This window comes from Denticeps clupeoides, chromosome 20 (genome assembly GCF_900700375.1).
Source record: "Denticeps clupeoides chromosome 20, fDenClu1.1, whole genome shotgun sequence".
In the NCBI taxonomy this organism is placed as follows: domain Eukaryota; kingdom Metazoa; phylum Chordata; class Actinopteri; order Clupeiformes; family Denticipitidae; genus Denticeps; species Denticeps clupeoides.
The window spans coordinates 7,481,943-7,505,115 of NC_041726.1; the positions used below are offsets into that span (position 1 = coordinate 7,481,943).

Below are 23,173 nucleotides of genomic sequence, written 5' to 3' on the forward strand. Positions count from 1 at the left end.
CCGACACGCACACGCAGAGAAAGAAAAATCCCGCTTCTGTAAAAGGACGACGTGCTACGATCTACGCGGCGAATCGGTTCTGTTCGGTAACGCGTCGCGTTACAGCGGGTTGCCGTGTCCCCTTGTGGTTTTATTATTTTAAAAAGAAAAGAAAGGAAGGAAGGAAAGTAAGACACTTGAGAAGAGTTGGAGTCGGCGTGCGTTGAGTTTCCGTTGCGACTTGGCGAGGACTCGGACCCTCCGCCGATCGGTTCCAAACTCGGGACGTTTTCCGGAGTCGGCTCTTCTCGGAGTCGACTCTTCTCGGAGTCGACTCTTCTCGGGTCCTCGTCACGCGAGACGCGCCCAGAACACGGAGCTAGAACCCGCTGCCCTTCCAACATTAAGGCTTCCACGCTGACACGGCGGAGAGCTCTTGTGTTCCGGCCGAGGACACTTTTATGAAGACACATGAACATAGAATCTTTTTTTTTTTTAAATGCATGAACGAACGAAAAAAAAAACATTGTTTTAAATATAAGAACAATTATAAAATATTAGAATTCCATACGGTCTATATGCAAGAACATTCTCTATAACTTTTTTTTTTAAAGGACTTGTAATGAGCCCCCTTTAAACTGCAACGGTTCGCCTCGAGAGAGCATATTTAAGACAATGAGAGAAAAAAAGCACCACAAAATCGTCATAGAAACGAGAGATCTACCCATACGATGGTATGTACAATGCACGCCAACAACATGAGAGAGGTGGAGAAGGAGCGCGGGAGCAAAACCACGTACATGGACGCGGCCCGTCATGCAGGGGTTGGGGTCTTTTTGTCGTTTACTTTATTCTCACGCTGGACCTGAGGGGTTTGACCTCGGCGTGGAACTGGCCATCTGGGTGTGTGTTCATTCAGTCCCCAGGGAAGATGAAGCCATTTAAATTTGTACACAAAGCGCTTGGTCCGTGTGGGCAGTTTTACGGGAAAGGGGCGCCGGGAGGGAGGAAGAGGTGAGAGGGGTCTGACGGCGATGTTCTCGCTTCGCATCGTTGTTGAACTGGTTTCTCGCCGAATGGCGTCTGAGAGTCTCGGGTTGAGCTCTGGGGGCGGCCCTAGGGCTCGTCGTCTGGGTCTTCTGTGGGCTCTGGGGACGAGGTTCCGGCTTTGGGGGCGTCGGGGTCGCTCTTGCTGGGGCTGCCGCCACTCTGGCCGTCCTGCCCCTCCGAGTTCTCCAGCATCTCCTGGATGAGTGGCGGCATGGAACCTGGAATCTCCATCTTGAGAGAGATGACCCGTTCTGCGCCTGTCAGAAAAACCACGACCACACGCACCATCAGCAGAGCCTGATGGTTCAATCCACAGTTTTTCTAGAAAAAACAACTTCGACCCCAATGAGACACGAAATGGTGACTCTAGAGCCATTTATATTCTGCGTTTTTCTACCTTTCCCCACCCATGTTCTACAATCACGGTTTTGCTTCATCTGCTCTCTTTTACTACATTTTTAATAGGTCAAATTAAAAAAGAAATAAGCTATTAAATCGTGTTCCTCTGATTCCACATGTAGGAGACGTGTCTGGACAGAACACTGAGACGCCCACTCTGGTTACGTGCTTAATGCTCGACAAAAACCTGGCTGTCGATCAGCGGCAAGTTTGGCCAATATTGGATTTCCACAATCCATAATTCATGAAAAAAATGTACTGAAAATTAGGATGATGGACGACCATGTAACGACCCGCCATCATTCAATAAAACTGCAGTTTAATTAAAGCCCAACAAGCTGCTTGGGCTTGATTCTTTTTCATCACTGGCACTGAATAAACCGGGAATGAAAAGGGTAAGAAACGGACCAGATGAAAATGTCAGGAGCAGCGGGGTACCGACCTTTAGCGCTGATGCTGCGGAGGTCTGTGATCTTCATGAGGGTCTTGGGGAACATGTGGGGCTTGCTGGGCCGCCGTTTTCGGACGTAGATCTTCAGAGCCTCCAGCAGGGGCTCCTGCAGCTGGTCCACTTTGGACGGCTCCTCCAGGTCCTGTCGGTCTGAAAGTGAATTTAAATGCGTTCATTTTTCTACTCTGAGAGTTTAGAATGCAAAAATTCATACCCTAAGACCAAGAACCAGGGTTCCGGAACATTTTAAATACCATGCGTATTTTTAACAGCAATGACTGATTTTTTCTTCACCCTCTTTAGTGAAGGGATCCCCAAAGTACATTTTAAATACATCTAGCAGAAGAGAAAATGGCAACAAATCGACTCTACTCTTGCTACTCTAGGTCTAGGCTGCTGCGCAAGTCCACAAGCAGCAGATGGAAGCAGAGAGACCCCAACGTCACCGGAGGGACACAGGAGGGACACGGGAGGGAGCGAGCGTCTGTCTGGATTATGCAAGAGAGTGTAATGTTTTGTGGGGCTCAAGTTCTCACACCTTCAAAACGATACAACTGTAGAGCGCATGGGAAAAGTGTGTGTGTGTGTGTGTGTGTGTGTGTGTGTGAACAGGCCAGATAGTAACAGAAAGACAGTAACTGTGAGTGTCCATGATTGTTGCTTTTATGTTGATAAGTGGGAGCGTTGTGTTCTAGACCAGGCTCTTGATTATATTAATTGTTCCCTGAACTCCTCAAAGTCTGGCCAGCCCATTGCAGTTGTCTTGCGGGGTCTGCCCGACCTGGGCTTGTCAAAAACGTCTCCAGTCACTTCAAATCTTTTTTTTTATCCTCTGTACTTGATGCTGAGACACATTCAGCAGTGGCTCTGGTCTTCAGGCTCTTGATAATCAGGCATGTTTGCAGAGGTCTAGTTGCAGTTGATGTGAAGGTTCTGGGGTTCTTTTTATACACACCTGAGACCTAATTGATCCATTATTAGTCACAGATGAAGCTCATATGACAAGGCGACAACACTTATGTCTGTGCAAACATTGACTCAATGGGCTTTACCAAGCTTTGAATATTAGAATACTTTTTGACAGTTTCGTTTTGCACTGAAACATTATTACAGAAGCTGTTGGGAATAAAATGAGCCATTTCTTGATTACAAATATATTTCAGCGGCACTTGAGGTCAATTTGTAGACAAGCGACAAGCCTTTTTTGAGGGACTTTTTGAGGGACTATTTTAAGTTTATATTGGGAGACTATAGTTGACTTGAAGTGGCTTATCAGCAAATTCAGTTTTGATAGGAAGGGTTTTAAATATATGGTTTGATGCTCCACCCACCTCCAGATATTAAACAGATTGCGCTGAGCAGACCCGTCTCTGTGTCGTCCATCTCGATCGGCAGGAGCTGGTTGGCAAAGGTGAACACCAGGTCGGTGAGGGGGCCGAAGCCAGCATTGTGCATTTGCGTGCGGTTCAGCGTGAGTCCATCGGAAAAGGTCATGGTGTCCTGGTCTGGTGTGTACCTCGTACAGATACGCAGAATCTGCACAAAACAAAACCACCACGATAAAGTAATAAAGCACAACCACACAGTAAAACGAACACCACGAAAACAGCGTCGACAGAATCTCTCGCTTCGGATTAGATAACTGCTCTGCATTGTACTATACCTGTAGGTAACAAAAATGTCATAAAAAGTTGAAAATAACACACAAATCTGACAACATTTGGCACACCTACTCTATCAAAGTTAAGACAGAGGAAATGCCACTAGTGGCCAAATTGGATGTCTTTCAGTATTACATTTTGTGAAAAATGTCTTGCCATTTAAAGAAAATATTTTTTAAATTTTGGCTCTGAAATAGTCAATTATCTGGCAACACTGCTCATGCTGCGATGTACTGTGTATGGTAGTGGCATGCTAGTCCTATGTTCTCTGTACGTAACATTTACATAGACTATTGACTGGCAATTAATCTAAAATATTTAACACCATTAATGTAGCTGAATTTTGTGTGCTGTACGCCCATGTGTTGCGTCAATGCTGGAAGGTGAGCATATTTCCTACACATGCCTCTCTTATAGTTTAAAATGTGCATTGTAGTCTTAAGAATTACCTGCAATAATCACAACTGATCACGATTAATTCATTGGAAAATGCACTGATTTGATCCCTTTCGTATCAATCTATCCGTCTGTATAGCGAATACTTGGTTTGAAGGTTTACCTCTTTCAATTAAATTACCAAAAAGAAATGACCTTTCCCAGCATATTCTAATTTGTCTGAGAGGGAGAGGTATGTGACAAAATACGATGTGACCAGGAGGACCAGTCTCTTAATTATACAATTAAACCGTGGGGCACAGAAGAACAACATCTTTAATAAGGGGCGTCCAAGATCTGGAATTGCGGGTATTGGGTGAATCCCACGGCCGAGTTTCGCGGTAATGACCGCAAAAGTGACACTTCCACACTGCAGCTCACCCAGCCGCCACCTCCGGAGGGTGTGTGCGAGCACCTATAATGAAGAGGGCGCGCGCCAAGCTACGTGCCCGGTCTTTGAAGCATGGGGGGGGAGAGCGCCGGGGCTGACAGTGAGTGACGGAGGCGTCGGGCGGATGAAACGGAATAAAACATGTCTGCTGGCAGCGGCGCAGAGTGGCGGTGCACTGGCTGGGCGCAGGCACACAGACGCCGTTTGATCCTCCCTCGCCCGTAGACGCTGCACAATGACCAGGCCACAGCCCGTCACAACACACAGGATGGGGCGGTGAGGCTGGCTCCGCGTGTGTGTGTGTGTGTGTGTGTGTGTGTGTGTGATGGCGATACATCAGAAACACCACACACCCCTCTGGTATTTAAAACATAGACACTCCGGAACGCTCACAGGCTGATCAACTGCATGTGAAAAGTTCATATTTGCCACGTCATCCCCTTTAGTGAGGCTCCTCAGTCAAAAGTCAGTAACAAAAAAGTGCCTCATAAAAGTCGAATGGCACCATTTATTCTTACAATCCCCTTTCTATAAAAGAACTTATACAGCTTAAGGTTGGAACATGTACTGTGAACTCTACGCTATATAAAATGCACTTTACACACAAAAAAAGACAGAAGCATGTATTTAAAAGCATGTATAAAACTGACAGATATATATATATATACATATTTTTTGCATGGATTATATGAGGACAAAATCTTAGAACTTTTCGAAGGTAAAGGTTCTACACGAGAGATGTAAAAGCAGTGCAGCAGTATTAGCTTTGTAAGAGCGTGTGTGTGTGTGTTTCTTTATCGCCTGTGTCCGGCTTTTCAGACGATCGCCACGTCTGACCAATTCAGGCCAGTCACAATAACAAACAGCCCTATCTAACGCTTGCGGTGTACACGACTCGGCACCCACACGAGCCTCCCCTTGATGTCCAAATATCTTATTTGATGTGCAAACACTCCGCGGCAACGCCGGGCGACCTGTAGAACTATTCATTCCCAGCACGAGCGCTTCCGTGCACAGCAACGGCCTGATATTCCATCAACAATTATACCGAGAGCTCAGTTACAAACATAAACACGAAACCAATGTTAAGAAGTGAAAAATAAAGACCATGAACTATTCCAAGATCAGTGTCGTTTTCTACCTGAAACCGCTTCGTCCATCTGAAGGTAAAATGAATCCGGTACAGTCGGGATACTCTACATGCATGAAAACACGATATACAGAAACACCAAAAATATACATAAAAATATATTTTAAAAAATACATTCGTGGTATATAAGGCAGTGTGAGTTTGTAAAATGACCATTAACGTTAATCTTCTGGATGCAATAATTCCCTGAATATATTTCTCTCAACATCCCTCCGGTGACGACCAAAGGAGGACGGTGGATTGGTTCCTCTCACAGTTTCTTACTTTGCCACTTTGGCTTGCTCACTAGGCGCCTTGAGCACTTTGTAAAATATTGCTGTATAAATAAAAAAAATTGATTGATTGATTGTTAGTTCCTCACCTCCGACATAAAGATAACTAGCAAGCAGTTTTTATTGGTTTATTTCTGTAAATCATGATTGACAATAAAAACACTCCCAATTCGCTAAAACTAGGGCCTTAAAACCGTAATCCATTCAAATCGCTGAAGGCTCTGGGTTTTTCCTCATGTGAAATGTTAAAAGTCAATAAAGACAGAAGTGTGTGTGTGTGTGTGTGTGTGTGTGTGTGTGTGTGTGTGCCTATAAGTTTGTGGGGAGACGGGTATTATGCACAATTTGGCCTCAGATAATCAAATCACAGAAGACCTGCCTCATCACCACGTGGCGTGCGCTCCCGCTTTTCTCCTCAGTCAATATGCCCAGCAGCAAGACGACGGCAAACGTTCTGCTAACAACGCCACACACTTCCATTTCTATTCATGACAAACGTTAAATACAGAAATGAATAAAGGTGACAGATCGCAGTTTAACGCGCAGTACGTTATCTCTCCTGCGGTGCACCCTAAACGGGCCACAGGAGGAAGTACCGGGTCAAACGAGGGTTACGCCTGTTGGGCTACAAAACGAAGCAGCAGTTTTATGCATCGGCAGGTGAGGCTGGAGGAGAGATGTCAGTGGGGACCCACTGGAAGCATGAGCAAGTGTAAAAAAAAAAATGTGCTGAATGGGTTTTTTTATACTGGCGCAGGGGCCACCAACCCACGGCTCCGGAACCACGTGCGGCCCTTTCAACCTTACGCTGTGGCTTTTGAAATTAATTTATTCGCTATTTTATTACATTTTTATCTGTGTTTTTTTATTATTTTTTTATTGTAGGTTAAAGATTATGAAGATTATTAGGATCTTTTTTGTCACTCAAAATATACTAGATAGTACTATACCTGCAACACACTCGCTTATTTTTTTTAAAAGTAAAAATAATATATGCAGTTGTATTTTCATTTCACGCGTCATAAAGAATTGGCGGCTCCCGGTGCTTTCTCTTTTGTGGAAGCCGGGACAAAGTGGCTCTTTGACTGATAAAGGTTGCCGAACCCTGCTCTAGTGCTTTACAGCTGCCAGTCTTGTCACAGGTCACAGTTGTGGGAACCAAACGTACTCAAAAATTAGTTTTTTTTTTTTTAAGCAAAAAATAGCATTTTAGCATGTTAACGTTAGCAGGTTAAGTTTTATTAAGGTTATCAATCAGCAATTTATTCCAACAGACTGACCACAGTCTCTGAAAACATAATTTAAGAACACTTATGTATATAAATATTCCTATTCATTGTATATATATAAATATCAAAATATGGACTTAAGACATCTTACGCGACATCATCGCACCGTAGTGAAAACCCACCAGTATGTCCAGACACGCGGCTTTGAGGAGGGTGATCTGGTCGGCGATGGTCAGCCCCGTGAAGCCCGGCACACGTTTGGCAAACTCCACAATCTTGATAATGCACTTGGTGGCCAGTTCACTGAACTTGTCCCACAGGCCGAGGTCGAGGCGGATGCGGTGATCCGAACTGGAGTTCTACACACACACACACACACACACACAAAAAAAAACATTTAGAGAGCTTACAATCCCAGAGAGCACATTTATTAGACTTATGATTGTCGTGTCAGTTTTCCCTTCAGGCATTAGGGTGTTAGGGCTATAAAATAGTTTTGTAACCCTGGAGAGCTGAATACACCGGGGCTAATGACTGGTCCCTCCACATGGCCCTTATATTGAATGAACTCGCTGAAAATAAACCAGATCAACCCGCACCCCCAGCGCATCTCTATATAGGAACTGTGAGAAGAATGTACAGACTCCGCCGTGAGGAGTGAGACGCCTTAATGAATCGCTGAGGTGTTTTCTGTACATTCGTCGCGGACTGGTTAGGCAGCGAGCCCCCGGAAGCATTTGAAGCCGATGGGAATCGCTGATGGAGCCGAGGCAGGTAGCGGCATGGACTTTGTTGTGAGTGAGCCCATTAACAGCCAGAGCTCTTCGGCAATGTGGGGGTGAGGAGAAAAGGGAGAGGCAGGATTTTTGTCAGAAATCCACATTCATTATAAATGGCATAATAAACCAAATGCAGTGGAGCAGAAATAAGGAGAATGGCTTGCCCATTGTTTCGAACCCCAGACTGTGGAACTCTATTACTACCATTGTGTCCCTGAGCAAGACACTTAACCCTGAGTGTCTCCGGGGTGGGGGGGACTGTCCCTGTAACTGCTGATAGTAAGACACTCTGGGTAAGGGTGTCTGATAAATGGCCTAGATGTAAATTGCCCACAACAAAGGCAGTGCCAATTCAGGCAATACTTTACAATACAGTTGTGCAAATGGACGAGAATACAGAAGCAATGTGTCGAAGTGTTGCAACAAAATGTCCATCCCGCTGTAGATTTATTGTCCCACATGTAACAGAATGCAAGCAAGGAAGATATTTATTCAGAATTTATATAGAATATAGTTCATTTTAAACATATATGCTGCCATATAAAAAGGAATCTTAATGTGGATGAGAGTCAATAAGTATTTAACGCCACAAAAAAAAACAAAACAACGGAAGACAATAGCTGCATTTATTCTACTTTATTCATTTCAACACAACAAATGTATTCTGAAACAATCTGGCAAGAAAGTCCACCCATTCTGATGAGATGAGGTGATCCAACTTCAGATGCAAAGCGTAGAAAGGACCCTTCATTAAACCCTAGCTATTGTTATGATGTGCCAACGTTTGAGCTTTTCATTCTGAGCGACGGCTAAATTCTAAATTGTCTGGCGATGCCAGTTGGCAGCCCCGGTCTCAGTGCCTACTTTAACGCACAAAAGGAACAGAAATGCGAACGCAATGCTCTGGATCTAAAGGCACAGAGCCAAGAGAAATTCTGACAATGTAATTCTTGGAAATCGGGAGTTGGAACGCCCTCTTTTTGCACCGAATGAGGAACTTTGAGGATTAGAGTTTTTTTGTTTTTTTCAGATCTTACCTGGCCGCTCATTTAAAAGTTACCAATGCGAACTGACATTTGGATACTCTTGGATAAGTAGCTTTGAAAACCAGACCAGGTCACAGAAGGTGAGGATGGGTGAGGATGGGAAGGCCACTCAGGCAACATCCAGTATGCCAGTAAATGGCCTGTAGACCCAACGACTGACGGTCATTTGTTTGTTTACACTAAATGGCCTCTCTGTTCCAGCTCAATGTGCCTGTAGCTTCACAAAGTGGTTTTATACGTAAGGGGCCCTGTAACAGCGCCAGAGTGCGGAATGGGTGGAGATGTTGTCAGGAGACCTGAAGTCGTAACTTCACAATGGGTGTTAGGAGAAAAACGACTAGAGGACTGGCGTGTGAAAATAACAGAAGCCTTCCTTTCCAAAGCCAACAAAGTAAAGGTTCATGTGAAACAGGAAGTCCAAAAGTGCTTCTAAATGACATTACTGGTCTTGTTTTACTGTGTACACTCAACCCAACACTGATGCTGGCCTGTGCAAACAGCACATTCATTTGTTCTGTATTACCAGCAGATGATGAATGCCTAATGTGAAGCTCTAGTGTCCATGTTCCACTGTATTATTATTTTTCAGTGTTACACAAGGAAGCACCACAAGATGGCGCTGTATGATTTTGAACACAAATGATTATGGAGAAATTGGGAAAAAAATCATATTTCTGACTCCAAAATGTCTGCTTTGTGCATAAACATTAGTAAAACCTGGGATACAACATACTATTTATTTGCTATGCATTTGTTCTCAGTCTTTCTTGCCAACAATGTGTCATAGCTGCTTTTCCGACTCAGCTGGGACATCATTGCAAGCTAAACGTTTTTCTTTTTTGTATATAGATTTTTTGTCTTGCGATCCTATTATTCCCAACAACTATAAAACAGAGGCCCTATAACTTTAATGGACAGCCCATGTATTTTAGTAATGTGCTGATCAATATATTGCTATGCTATGATTTACCTGCTTTTGGACAGAGCCAGCATACCAGGCTGGTGGCACATGGGGCTTAATCTGCTGTTCCAACAGCATAATCATACAGTGATGGGTCTATAGGCACATTAAACCAATCAGGGTCATTACGTGTGACATGCGTGTCCTTTGTCTTCGTCGCTCACTCCACCCTCGCTGAATAAACTCCACAGTAGGGGAGGGTAGGGTGGGGATCTATGGCCCCCATCCAAAGACAAAGATCACGATATATGATCTCCGGCTAAGTGAGCCGGGCGTAAATCACTCCGAACGAGCTTCCCAGGGCGGCGGGGCCGAGCGCTTCACTGACAGGCGTCGCCTAGGACGGCCAGATGAAAGGGAAGCGGCGGCGGGAGGGGAGGGGGTCGGAGGAGAGGCTGCGATATTAAAGCCACTCGTCTTGTTCCACCCCGAGGCTGAAGGGAGACGTGAGCTCCGGCAGGGAGCGGGGCGCACGCGCCGTCTGATTCCTCCCCGCCCCCCCCGCCGCCGCAATCTCAGTCAATTACCCCAGTACGGTAATTCAATAGAGGAAAACAAGGAAGTGGCCAGGGAATTTTAATTCCATTTAGGCCGCATTTATCCAAACAAATTAGACAAGTTGGGACATTAGAAAATAACCTGCCAATGTCTGAGCGCGCGTTAGGAGATTTATCATGCATCCAGTCCACAGTCCCTCTATCACCAGGCGACTGTTTCAGGACTTGCACTAAATAACAACGCAGACACTATAGCCGTATGTGGCTTTTAAGCTGAATAAACCTTGATCCGAGGTAATGCCGGTTTTTTTTTTTTTTCGTGTTGTCTTTTCATTTTTCATCATCATCACCGTCAGACTAAGCCCTCTCCCTCACCCGGGCCAATCTTCGCTCACCCAGCAGTGAACTCCTAAATCACAGCAGACTAGGATTTGAATATTTCACCGGGTAATTGGCGCCCCGGCCTAATCTTGTGGAGGGGGGGGGGCTCAAAAGGCGCGTCGGGAAAGCAATCACTCGTAATAATGAGGGACTTCTCACGGGCTGCGAGTGGTGATAATTACCCATGATCCCGATTAAGGCTTTATTTAAATGCCTACTTTCGGTCACTGGGGCTCACGTTGTTACCTGTGCACCCTGATATGTTTGTTTTCTATTGTGCGTCAAAAAAAAAAAAAAAGACCGGTGGCCCCATGGCTCATGTTTAAAAATAAGCCATTATTTTCGGGAAACGGTAAAAAATATTTTCCATCCCGAAGCAGGAGACAGACGCACCGCTGTGTCTAAATGAGTGATGGTTTTCCTGCGGCGGCCCCGGTCCCATTCATTCACGGTAGGTGTTACCCATAAGCCACTGCTGTTTATGAGAATCTCTCTGAAGAGCTCGGCTAATCAAGCATCAGTGTCAATCCCGCCGAGCGATTGAGGGGAAAAAAAACAAAAAAACACACACGGACCATGGCAAATGGCAGCACGATGTCAATCAAACAACTAAAATCTGGTACCGCCATCAAACTGTCAATCAAAGTAGCGCTTCAGATCCCTGTTTACCTGCCAGGGCCCACACGCTTCAATCAACGGACTTGGTTTTACCCAGCCGGGGGACTCTACTGCACTGTTTCAGTGACCCCTGACCCCTCGTACGGACAGGTGAAGACAGGAGACAGAAATGCCCAGCAGCCGGGCGGTGCGAGAGCAGCTGACGATCGCGAATCGATTCGCCGTGGCGCCGCTCCGGTGTTTATTCCCACTGATCTGTCAGCGCTCAACGGACCCCTGGGTTCTCGGCTCTTGTGCGGAATCAAACTGACGCCCTCCAGACAGATTAGAACGTGCCTGTCGGTCTGCGCCTTTCATGGGACACTGGCCGCCATGGGAGGGGGGGCGGGGGAGGTTGTTTCAAAAATCAACCTTGACGCCGGGTGACAGACGAGAGGCGAAATGGTGGCCGCAGAGTGACAGGAACTTATGGAGCCAGTGCGCCCCTCCTCCAATTCCCGCCTTTTTATATAAGCTGTGAGAGTCGATAATGATGCAAGCGAGGATCATCCGCATTTATTCCACTTTCCATGGAGGATGTGTCCCAAAGTCGCTCCGTTCCTCTCACTGTGAGTGATTAACCCGCTCGCTGGAGAACATCTCCCTGAGGCGCGCTTCAACATTCCGCCGTACGAAGAGTCATCTGCTCCGCATTGTCTTCATTCCTCCCGGCCATTAGGTGCGTTACCACGCGGGCCGAGTAAATAAAGCCAGACATCCCCCAGGTCCCGGTCTCTTCACCTCCAGCTCCGGGAAGTTCACAAAAGTTCATGTATCAAGTATCAGCTTGGATTTCAATTTTCAGCATTCCAAACTGCAAGTTTGCAAGCTTGTCATGTGAAAGTGAAGTGACTGTCATTGTGAAGCACAGCACACGGTGACGCAACAAAATGTGTCCTCTGCGTTTAACCATCACCCTTAGTGTGCAGTGGGCAGCCACGACAATTTCCGATTACGGGTCCGCTTCCTTACATGCTAGGCCACCACTGCCACAGTGATGGTTGTAAACGATTTTGTACATTTTGGTACTTTTTCAAAACCAGCTTTACTTTTTAATTTTATATATAGCTTGCCCAAATAGCTTTCTGCTTTCTATTTGGAATAAAAATTAAAAATCTAATTTTGAAAATGTAAGGGGTCACTGAAACAGTGCAGTGGAGTCCCTCGGCTGGATAAAACCAGTCGTTAAAACCAGATTACACTCACTGACAGTGACCATTATTATTCCATATTGATTGATGCACGTGGGCCCCGACAAGTAATATGTATATATGGATCAATTCATCCTGTTTTTTAATGATACATGAGGTCAAGTTTACTTTGAGTAAAATATAGAAAATGAAATGATACATGAGGGTAAGTGGGTCCTTAAGTTTAAGTCAGGCAAGATTACACTCTTGATGCTGACAGTGACAATTATTATTCCATATATAAAGTGAGAGAAGTGACCTCTTATTCCTGCAAAATCCTCTTAACTCAGATGTACAGTGCAGGACGCAGAAATAAAAAAAAAATTATTGAAGACATTTGGAGGATTTGCTCAAGGAGGCCAGTAATAACTGAGCATTTTGGGCGGTATTGAAGTAGGGTCTAGTGTACAGTACACAAAATTGATTACCTTTTGAGGACCATCCAATAAGATTTACAACACAAGGCCAACTTCAAACTAAACACTCTCTAATGAACTCCAGGGTTTAGTCCCCATTATCTGATGAGATTTCTGCCATGTAAATGACCCTCAACAGATCCTTAAACAAGCAATTAAATACTAAAATCAATTCATTTATTGCATTAATGTACACTTGTAGTATTATTTCTGTAATCTTAGTTTTGTTTTTCTGTATGTAAAATGTTGACTATATTGCATATTGTTGCTGTTTTTATACTGTTGTGTAAATTCCATGTATGTGTTTGCGCACTTGGCCTATAAACGTGATTCTGATTTATCCGATCATGGCAATTTTGGTGACTTCTAAGCCACATGCAGTATATAATATTTCAAAGTGGGTGCAGTAATACTCACTGTGGTGTATTTGCCCAGTTGGCAGAGGGAAGGGAACGTCTCCTGATGCGCCTTCCGGACCTTCTCGATGATGGCCTCCAGCTCGGCCGTCAGCTCGTAGCTCTCCACCAGCTCCGGTTTCGGGTTCTCTTTCTTCTTCTTGTTCCTGTCGTTCCGGACGGCTGCAGTGAAGGACACATCAGGGTTGATCAGCCAGGTCACATGCTGCATGTTCCCAGCATCCCAGCATGTTTGAATTATTTGAACACTATTAATAAAAGTTCCCTCGTCGGCCGACGCCCACCACTCAGTCCATATCAAACCTCATATCTTAAGAACAATAGAAACCGCACAGAACTTGGCCTCATAGTGGGGAGACGATGTCACCGCCACTTCCTTCTCCAACATCATATTAATCCTGCAAAAGACTAGGTGAGGCGGGGAGGGTGGGGGAGATGCTGTGAAAACACAAATCTCAAGCATCTCACCTGGTCCTCTTTTGTTGCAATTCTGGAATCTAGTTTCCTTTCCATTTTTTTCATGGAAACATTAATCAAGTGCAGATTTTTTGAATATTTGTTGTGGGATACAAGAGCCTCTTGACAAATGTTCTAGTTTTTCAGGAACATAGTACCTACTCTTAACATTCTTAGGATTCTTAGAACATGACAATGTGGGATACGGGAAAGAATGTCCATGAAACCAAATAACACTGTATTAAATACTGGAAATACAATACAATAAACACATAATTCTGTTCTGTGAGATTCCTACTGGTTAAGAGGGACAATCTCCCATGACACCAACATTCTGGAAAAATCTCTTTAGACATCATTCCACCTCATTACATTGTTTACGGTCACAGGGTCACGTGACCAGCAGTCACTGAATGCCAGGAACAGATATGAACTATTTTATTACGGAAGGTGAATATAAAAAATGTCTTTATAAACAGTAAACAGTCACTGTTACCGTCAGAATGTCAGAATGTTCACTTTAGTTTTAGTTCAAAATCCCCCCAAAATGCATCTGGATTTTATGTTAAAAGGTACGGAAATATTCTATTGTTTGGGTCCTATTCCTATGAACTGGTTACTTGAATCTCATGCAAAGGGATTTGTTCAACCTGCATGGGGTTTAAACGGTTTCCCCAGCCCATTTAAGACCATCTTCATGTGACGAGCGTGAGCACGCTAACCTGAACCGCAGGCGGAGTTAATGGGACGAACACAGCAACACGGAAGTTCTACCAGTGCCAATCCGATGAAAATTACTTCATTTGCTGCGTGTGTGTGTGTGTGTGTGTGTGTGGGGCGGCCTGTCAAGGTCAATGAAGAGAGAGGAGAACACATCACTTCATTATGCACCCATGGAGAGCAGCTCTGCTGGGGTGTTATTCATCTCGGGGAGACTGATGAAGTTTTCAGGCCCGCCGAAGAATCATTAAGGCCCAGACACCTGGTGTTCCCGGGCACCGTCTGGGGAGCATCCCGTTTCATTAGGGTCTGCAGGAGCTCGTCTTTGAAGCTACCCTCCACAGGGGGTCCCCCACCACCTATGCTGAGCCCCGGAAAAAACAAAAAAAAACACGATCCACGTTGAGCATTCGACTGCGGGCCTCGCGTCAGACAACGGGAGCCTCGTCCAATTCTATAATTACAAAAAAAAAACAACAACCACAATACAATGAGGTCCCATGAGCAGAAAAAGGCCCCCCAAAAATACTGTGATGAAATTCAAAGCAAGCATCAGTCCTACTGCTCACAGGCTCCGGTGGGACCTCGCGCATCCTTGGTTGGCGGCGTGAAAGCTCGTCCCCGGATGCACGCCGCTCTCGCATCTCGCTAGTCCGCTGTCATTGTTTTAAATTGTAAATGCGCTCTGAACGTCTGCCTTTTCATTCGGACGAATCTGGTAATGAAGCCAGAGGAATCTAAAGCGCCATCTGCACCGAAACGCGGTCCCGCGAATGCCAGCTCCGCAGCCGAGAGGTCGCCCATTCACCCTGGCGTGGGCGCACGCGTCACGGGGCGAGGGCGCAGCTCGTTGTGGTTTACCTAGCATGCATAATGAATGGGCCACCCGCCGAGCTGTCTAGTGTGTCCTCTAACCTCATCTGTTCCATGAGGTGACATTAGCCCTGGCAAAGCTTCCTGCCTAATGAATAGGAAACATAAGGATGTCAGCATCTCAACAAAACGGCGAGGTTCACTTCAGATGGCGGGGAAGGCGGGGGTCCTCGTCACCGTCGAACGCCGCTGTCCATCTTCCACGTCTCCCATGGCGCATATATATGCGTCTCTGTGAGTGATTAGCTGTGAACGTGCCTTGTTCATTATCGTGAGTGTGTGTTATTTAAGATTATCGGGCTGATTAAAGAGAAGAGTGAGGAAATCAGCCAATCGTTGGGAGATCCCTGCTGATTGAAAACTGCCGCTGTGGTCAATTGTGCATGACAATTATGTGTAAATACTTTATATTATATTATTTTGTTGTCCTGACCCATTGAGGCATGGACTCCACTAGATGTCTGAAGGCATGGTGAGTCATTTAGGTTTTGAGGAGTATATAGAGGCTGAGTGAAACCTTTTTTTTTTTTAGCGTGTTGAAAGGGGACATCAGGGTATACGAAGGGCTGAACTTGGTCTGCAATCATGTTTAGGTAGACGATACATGTCGAAGCAACATAATGCATCTCACTGGCTCTGCCGGCTTGTCTTTTTCCACAGTGCCATGTCTTCTTTCGCAGAAACGCATGATTCATCAGACCCGGACACCTTCTTCCATTGCTCCATGGTCCAGTTCTGATGCTAATGGGCTCATTGTTGAAGGACACTGAGGAATGGACAAACATAATGATCTAGTAGTAGGGTGGTAAAAGACCAGTGCATTAGATGACAAAGTCACAGGTTCAAACCCTACTTACTACTATTGTATCCCCGAGCAAGACACTTTACCCTGAGTGTCTCCAGGGGGACTGTCCCTATAACTACTGTAACTAGCCTGTAATTACTATTAAAACGATTGGCTGGCTTGAAAAAGGTAAACCATAGCCCAAAACAGACAAAAGCAACAGATTTTGGAGCCGATCAGAGATCACACAAGCCAACAGAGAAACCAAGAAGTCCCTCTATTAAAAGACTCTCAAGCCTTAAAGCACCCAGCACTTGGGGTTTAGATTTTGGCTGAAACGGTTTAACCTATAGCCGACCCCTGCTCTACATTTGCACTCTTTTAATAGAGCCTCATTTGCGCCTGACCGCAGGCCCCTTCAGCCAAACACAGAGAAGTATTAAAGCTCTCAAGGACGTTGGTCACACGGCGCTCAACAGGGAGTCGGGGGGGGGGGAAAAACCCCAAACGCGAGTACAGTAACTGTACACCTGACCACGCTTTCACCGACCACCTCCCATCTGTTTCATCCACCCCCTCCACCACCCCACTCCACCCTTCGCCCGCTCTGTTTGCATTAGCAGTCGCTCGGTAAATTAACGCGGCGAGACACCTTAGCTTTGCTTTACGTCTCCGGTGGGGGAAAAGGGTGGGGGGGGTTGACGACTAATTAATTTACGGCTTCGGTTCATCACGCAGCCACGCTAACTGACTGTACGCGGCATGTTGGTTTAAGCACGGTGGGAATCAGAAGCTATGAGTGGCCACGGTGATAATGTCTCCTGTCAGCCTGAGTGTGTATGAGGGACTGTGTGTGTCAGAGCTGGAAACGGTAATGGTGCTGGCACTGCCTCAGCACTATGGTGTCAGACATCAGCCCTGCCGCGGCTGCTTTTACGCTTGACGCGCGCACACACTCGCGGGCGAGAGTGCGAACGCGCGTGTCGGCGGGGCGATCCATCACATGGGGTGAGAATACGCCTGAAGAGGGGGCGGGGCTGGCGAGGGTGGAGATGTGATTTAGGAAGAGGGGTACGTAACGGCTGCACGGCCCCCGGGGCAATCAATTACCCCGTCCACTCAAACCAAATTACTGCCACCGGATACACTGAAGTGATGCATCGGACAAGAGGGGGACGTGAAAATGAATGGTTTTTTAATACCCGCCGAGGATAAATCCAGATCCTCCCTTGCCAGATAACTCTTCCCTCCCAGCACAAACACACACATCCTGGTGGCGGTAGTCTCATGTCCAAATGCTATATTGTATAGATAGATAGATTACATACATTACATACAAAACACGTTGAACATGTTAGGATTCATTATTGAGCTAAAAAAGAAAAACTTTTAACACTCTTTTTAAACTTTTAAAATATTTAGACTAACTGTACTGACTAATATATATATACATACACACACACACACACACACACACACATATATATATAAAATAGTGAAAACTGTTTATATAAGCTGCAGACAACTAACAAACCAAAAATCCCATGAGTCAAATATTGATCAACTCAACCAGTTCTTTGCAAAATTTTAAAAAAAAAAACTGAATTATATATATAGAGAGAGAAAGAGACAAAAGGTCTGAATATCTCGTCTTTCAATCCAATATTACTATCTGAGGACTTTTGAATACAGGAGGTCACGAATATGTTTGCAGAGGTGAAAAGTAAAAGGGAAGTGATTGTGAAACACTGCAGCACAGCACATGGTGACACAATGACATTTGTCCTCTGCTTATAACCATCACCCTTGGTGAGCAGTGGGCATCCATGACAGGTACTTTGCTCAGTGGCACCTCAGTGGCACCTTGGCGGATTGGGATTTGAACCGGGAACCTTCCGATTACAGGTCCGCTTCCTTAACCATTAGGCCACCAATTTCTGCCCACGATTTCAGGATACTCGATGTTTAGAGCTAAGAACTCACTATTTTAGCTCATTATTTTAATGTATAGTTAAGTCTGCGCTACAGCTTTTCCCCCTTGTAGTTAATGCAGCGCTGCTGCTGGGGGGGTCAAGCTGCACTTATCGGTCAGAAGAAGCTCTGGTTTGGTATTGAATCATGAACGAAAGTGTGTGTAATGATTAAATGTATGTAAAATGCACATTTTTCTGGTGTTTTTGAGTGGTTTCTCCAGAGCTTCCGGGCTGGGGAACCGCTTGTGAAACGCCAGGGGAGGACCCAGGGCTTTGATTTCCATTTCAAAGTGCCTTTAACGGAGTGATAAAAAACATGGCACTCCAGCGCACTGCGGTGTGCGCCAGGCCGTCTTTTTGGAAAGGCCTGCAGTGTGAAGTGGCATTTGGCACGATGCAGGAACGTCCTCGTAATCGGAACGCTTTGACCGACTACCAGTGCCAAAGAAATGGCCGCGTTCAAGCCTCATTTGGTACGTCCCTCTCGGAACTCTTTCTCTCGTTCCCTCTGCCCTCTTGTCCTCTTTTTTATTCTTCTCGGGCCTTTTTTTTCGGGGCTCGGGTGGCCCGTTGTAGAAAACGGCGAAGCTGCGCACACGCCGGCAAACGTGGCGGAGCACGTCGATCATGCATCGGCGCTAGGTGGCCGCGGGCAAGCCATCTGTGCGTGCTGGGCCTCGTGCGGCGCCACAGCAACCGAACAGATGCACCTGTAAATAAACACGATATTTTCTGCCCGGCTCGGGCTCGTACAGAGGCGGGCCGCCGTCTGACAGAGGAGGAAACGAGCCAGACGGCAGACAGCGGAGGAAGCGGCACCCGGTTGGCGCTAATGGCTAGTTCCGAGTGGCGGCTAGCACGCTTAGCTAAATCTGCCAGTCTGTCTCCCAACACATGCCCAGCAGTGGCTTCTGTTTTACTCGTCCTACATGACAGGAATTTATAACGTTTACTGGCAGCGACCTGCTGGAACTTCTGGCCTGGCATTTTCAGTATTTTGGTATAAAAACGGTTTCGGCCAGTGGGTATGCATGCAAGAATTAAGGGGGGAAAAACCTTTGGCCATTTGGCTGGCCAGTCAAAAATCATGCCATGTTATCAGGATAATATAGTCAACACCTTCTGTGAGATATTAAACGGTCCGGTTTTAGCAGTGTGGGGCTTATTCACTATCATAAGGTCAAACATTGAGGTAGTAGTGTACGTGTGAAAAGTCAATCATCAGAATCGTCTGTATTTTACATTTACATTTACAGCATTTATCAGACGCCCTTATCCAGAGCGACTTACAATCAGTAGTGACAGGGACAGTCCTCCTGGAGACATTCAGGGTTAAGTGTCTTGCTCAGGGACACAATGGTAGTAAGTGGGATTTGAACCTGGGTCTTCTGGTTCATAGGCGAGTGTGTTACCCACTAGGCCACTACTTAGATATGACAACATGCATTCAGGGTATCGAAAAATATCGGAAATAATCACTTCTGTTTCACTATGAATACAAACTCTGTTGTAGTTTTTCTTAAATAAGCCAAATAACGAGTTTACAACAGTCTAGCAAATGTTTCTTTCTTGTTGTATCTATTTACGTACATCCTGAGGACGCCTTTGACCCTACATGGCCATGCTTAGTGTGCAGTTCCAATTTGAAAATGTATAGTGACTTACAAAGACCGTCTGGGTGTCCACACAATTCTTTCCTTTGTGTCGTTCCTCACGGAGTCGAGCCACATGCTCCCTCATGATTTACAGTTTTAGATGATATCCACACTGTCTTCTGACTCATAACTAGGCCAATTAGCCAAATCTTTTCTTGGGTCCAGACCGCGGCATTATCTCCTGAATCAATACTGGGGGCAAACAGCAGCACATGCCTCGAGTCAGCTGACCTCAGCTCTTCACCTATGAATTTCCCAAGGGAAATGCGGTTCCCTCAGTGCGGTTCACTGCTGGGCATACAATTGATATGAATTTTTTTCCCATATCGATTTCATATCACATTCACATGTTAAATACTGAAAAATCAAATATATCAATTTTGAAAAGTCAATTAATTAATATCAAATATTTATGATTAAAGCAACTAGTTGCATTTTCATAACAATGAATGCCAAAATCAAACAGTCTGTACAGCACGGGTAAAAATCATGATTGCATGTTTTTGCAAGGTAGCTCTTGGTAAGATATTTTACTCGGAAATAATCAGTTCTAGAACTGATTAGCTGGCCATATCGGACGGCATCATTTGCAGTTTCCAATATGCCGTATGATTCGATCAAGCTTTTTGGGCAAACCTGCAGCCCCCAACCAGCTGTCTAATCTTCAATGACTTTCATATATAAATATCCCCATGCCGTAGCATGTAGCTGAGCCCACCGAGTACGCAATAACACCGCCATCACCGTCCCGGCTGTCCTTTTCCGTGTGGTGAACAGAGTGGGAAGGAATCGGCTCTTTTCCTGAGGCTAATGGCGCATGAAGTGGACCTGGGCCATAAGTGCTGATGCAATCAAAGGGCGCCAATAACGTGTGAAATGCAAACTGTTCCGATCGCAGGAAATGGGGCAACGAGAGGAAGACAATAGCTGCAGTGGAGTATTTTACCGAAGTCAGGGAAATGATGCATTGTGTGCTCATAATGCCTTATTACAAGGGCAAATTGTGGCAATTTGAAACAAGGGGCAAATCATTAGATTTCCCCATGTTCCAGTACTTCTTTCCCCCCTTTTCTTTTTAAATGCTCCATGAAGCTAATTTACATTTTTGTGTGAATTAGAGAACAAGAACACAAAACATGAACACAAGCAAACACTATTCCCATTTCCGCCATAATAGAACAATCGTAATTGTAATTTCATTTGCACAAAATTCACCTCCATGCTCCATTAAAATCTTACGAGCAGAACTTATTGAATAAAATGTTACCTCCTTCACAGACTGGGGTGTCATGGGACATTGTACACTAGTTGGTACTGTTATTGTGAAAGAAGCTAATTAAGAATATTACACCCTTGACCAATGTTAGGTAATTCACAGTTAAATCAAGCATATCATCAATTATTTTGATATTTTTCAGAAAATCCAAATTTCCTACAGTACTAATAGTAACTGCTAAATGACAGCTATCATATATGATGAATTTGTGATGTACAATATCATAATTTTTTTCGGTCGTCTCTCTTGGCCAGCCCTGCACCCTGTGCACCCCTTCCAATCACTGACTCTATGGAAACAGGGGGCTCTTGCATCCAGACTCTTATAGATGCAGGTCGGGCTCTTGGGATCCTCACAGAAAGGCCTATTTGGAGTCCAGCCTGTTTATCATCTTTTAATTTGTTTTAACATCCAACGCGCAATCAGTCATTTGACCAGAATGGTTTGGTGTTTTTGGTCTTATGACTCATATCAACACAAACAAATAAAATATAGGATTTAATTTTTAAAAGCTCACAGTAGAAATAACCTATAAATCACATTATCATTTTGATTATCATTTGTTGAAATATTATTAGTTATTTTAAATGGTAAATCTGTATTGGAATCAGCTAAATTATTTCTGATTTCTCACTAAATAATAAGATAGTATAAGTACTTATATAGTACTTGATAAGAGGTCTAAGAACATCGGGCTGGACTGTAAATCTCTTTGATGAAGTGGGACATTTTGCCTGTCTGCTATCTACTCTTGTGAAGTTTGTCACTGTTGAGGAACGCTAAAGAACCAAAAAACTATTCAGCCCAGTGAAGGTCTGGATCCTGTCATGCTGCTTCTCGCTCTTCTCGCCACTGCAGGCCAAATCAGGATTAGCACAAGGATTAGACCCCACACTCACACTCTTTGGACATTCCCACTGCGAAGCATTTCTGCAGCCGGCAGTATTGACACCGGTTCCTCGTCACCTTGTTGATGATGCAGTTCTTGTCCCTGTGACACGTGTATACCATGTTCTTCTGGATGCTTCTGCGGAAGAAGCCCTGGTCAAGCAAGAGAAAGGAAGAAAGAGAGAGAGAAACAAACATTAACCCCACAAAATGGAAGACGGAAACGCAATCACCCTCCACATCAATAGCCTCCATTGTGTCCACTCCACCATTCACCACACCACATTATCTGGCAGTTGCTGATTTTTTTTTTTTTATCTACCAGTTCCCACCTTGCTGGAGGTGAGAGGAATCTGAGTGGATTGAGTGGAAGTCTGCGCTTCAATCCAAGAACCCTGCAGCTGTACTGTGCTCATTGGGATACCAACACAACAAACAAAAGATTCACGAACAAAAGTGGTGCATACGAACACGAACAAGTTTGACCTTTACAAGTAGAACCGATGTATAATTGTTGGGTGAGAACAGATTCCGATTTGACATCCAGGTGCTTGATACCTAAACCATATCCATGTTTTGCACGGCATATCTGTTAAATGCAGATGCAACCAACCCTCAAGGTTCACAAGAATTACAAAACTCCAATAAACTATTCCGTAAAAAAAAGGAACATTAAGAAAGCCCACAGTCTGAAATGAACACAGGGACATTCTTAAATTATAGCCACAAATTAAATGACCAAAAGCAACACGATTGGTCAGCTTCCAAGAGCTGCTTGGCACAGAATGGCCGCATTCAGTGGAGGAAGAGAAAATTTATGCAATGTCCATTCAAGCCCAAAATGAAGTGACGTCTTTAAGGATATTTTAGTTGATATTAATTTGTTGTCGCGTGGCAGCTTGTTTGCAATGATCATCTGTCAAGCGAAGGTTTTTGTGAACGCGTCCGACGCTGTCTGTCTTGCTGCTTCAGAAGGCTCGCGGCAGGGGCAGTTAAATTTCCATTTGCCGTTTCACATCTTTGACAGATGGGGCCTTGTGGTTTCATTAGGGGGAGCAGAATACATGGTGGGTAATGTATTAGATCACGGGGCAGGAACGGCTCACTCCAGAGCCCATCTTTCCCAGGCTTGGTCATCAGTCAACGGGTGCGTAGGTGATGCGTGTGGAAAAAGCCAATCGCGGAGCG

General features: G+C 45.0%; 1 protein-coding gene across 4 annotated transcripts in view; it reads right to left on the reverse strand.

The window, feature by feature from the left end:
* Positions 1 to 964: 964 nt before the first annotated feature.
* LOC114770147 (retinoic acid receptor beta-like) overlaps positions 965 to 23,173 on the reverse strand; it is a 93,720-nt gene continuing 71,511 nt past the window's right edge. For all 4 annotated transcript variants that reach the window (XM_028963795.1, XM_028963797.1, XM_028963798.1 and 1 more), the window contains 6 exons: positions 21,997 to 22,138; positions 13,362 to 13,522; positions 7,200 to 7,376; positions 3,211 to 3,415; positions 1,871 to 2,029; positions 965 to 1,286 (listed from right to left, as the gene is read on the reverse strand). In XM_028963795.1, coding sequence (XP_028819628.1) covers positions 1,096 to 1,286; positions 1,871 to 2,029; positions 3,211 to 3,415; positions 7,200 to 7,376; positions 13,362 to 13,522; positions 21,997 to 22,138 — 1,035 coding nt within the window. In that variant the 3' untranslated portion in view covers positions 965 to 1,095. The remainder of the gene's footprint in view (positions 1,287 to 1,870; positions 2,030 to 3,210; positions 3,416 to 7,199; positions 7,377 to 13,361; positions 13,523 to 21,996; positions 22,139 to 23,173) is intronic.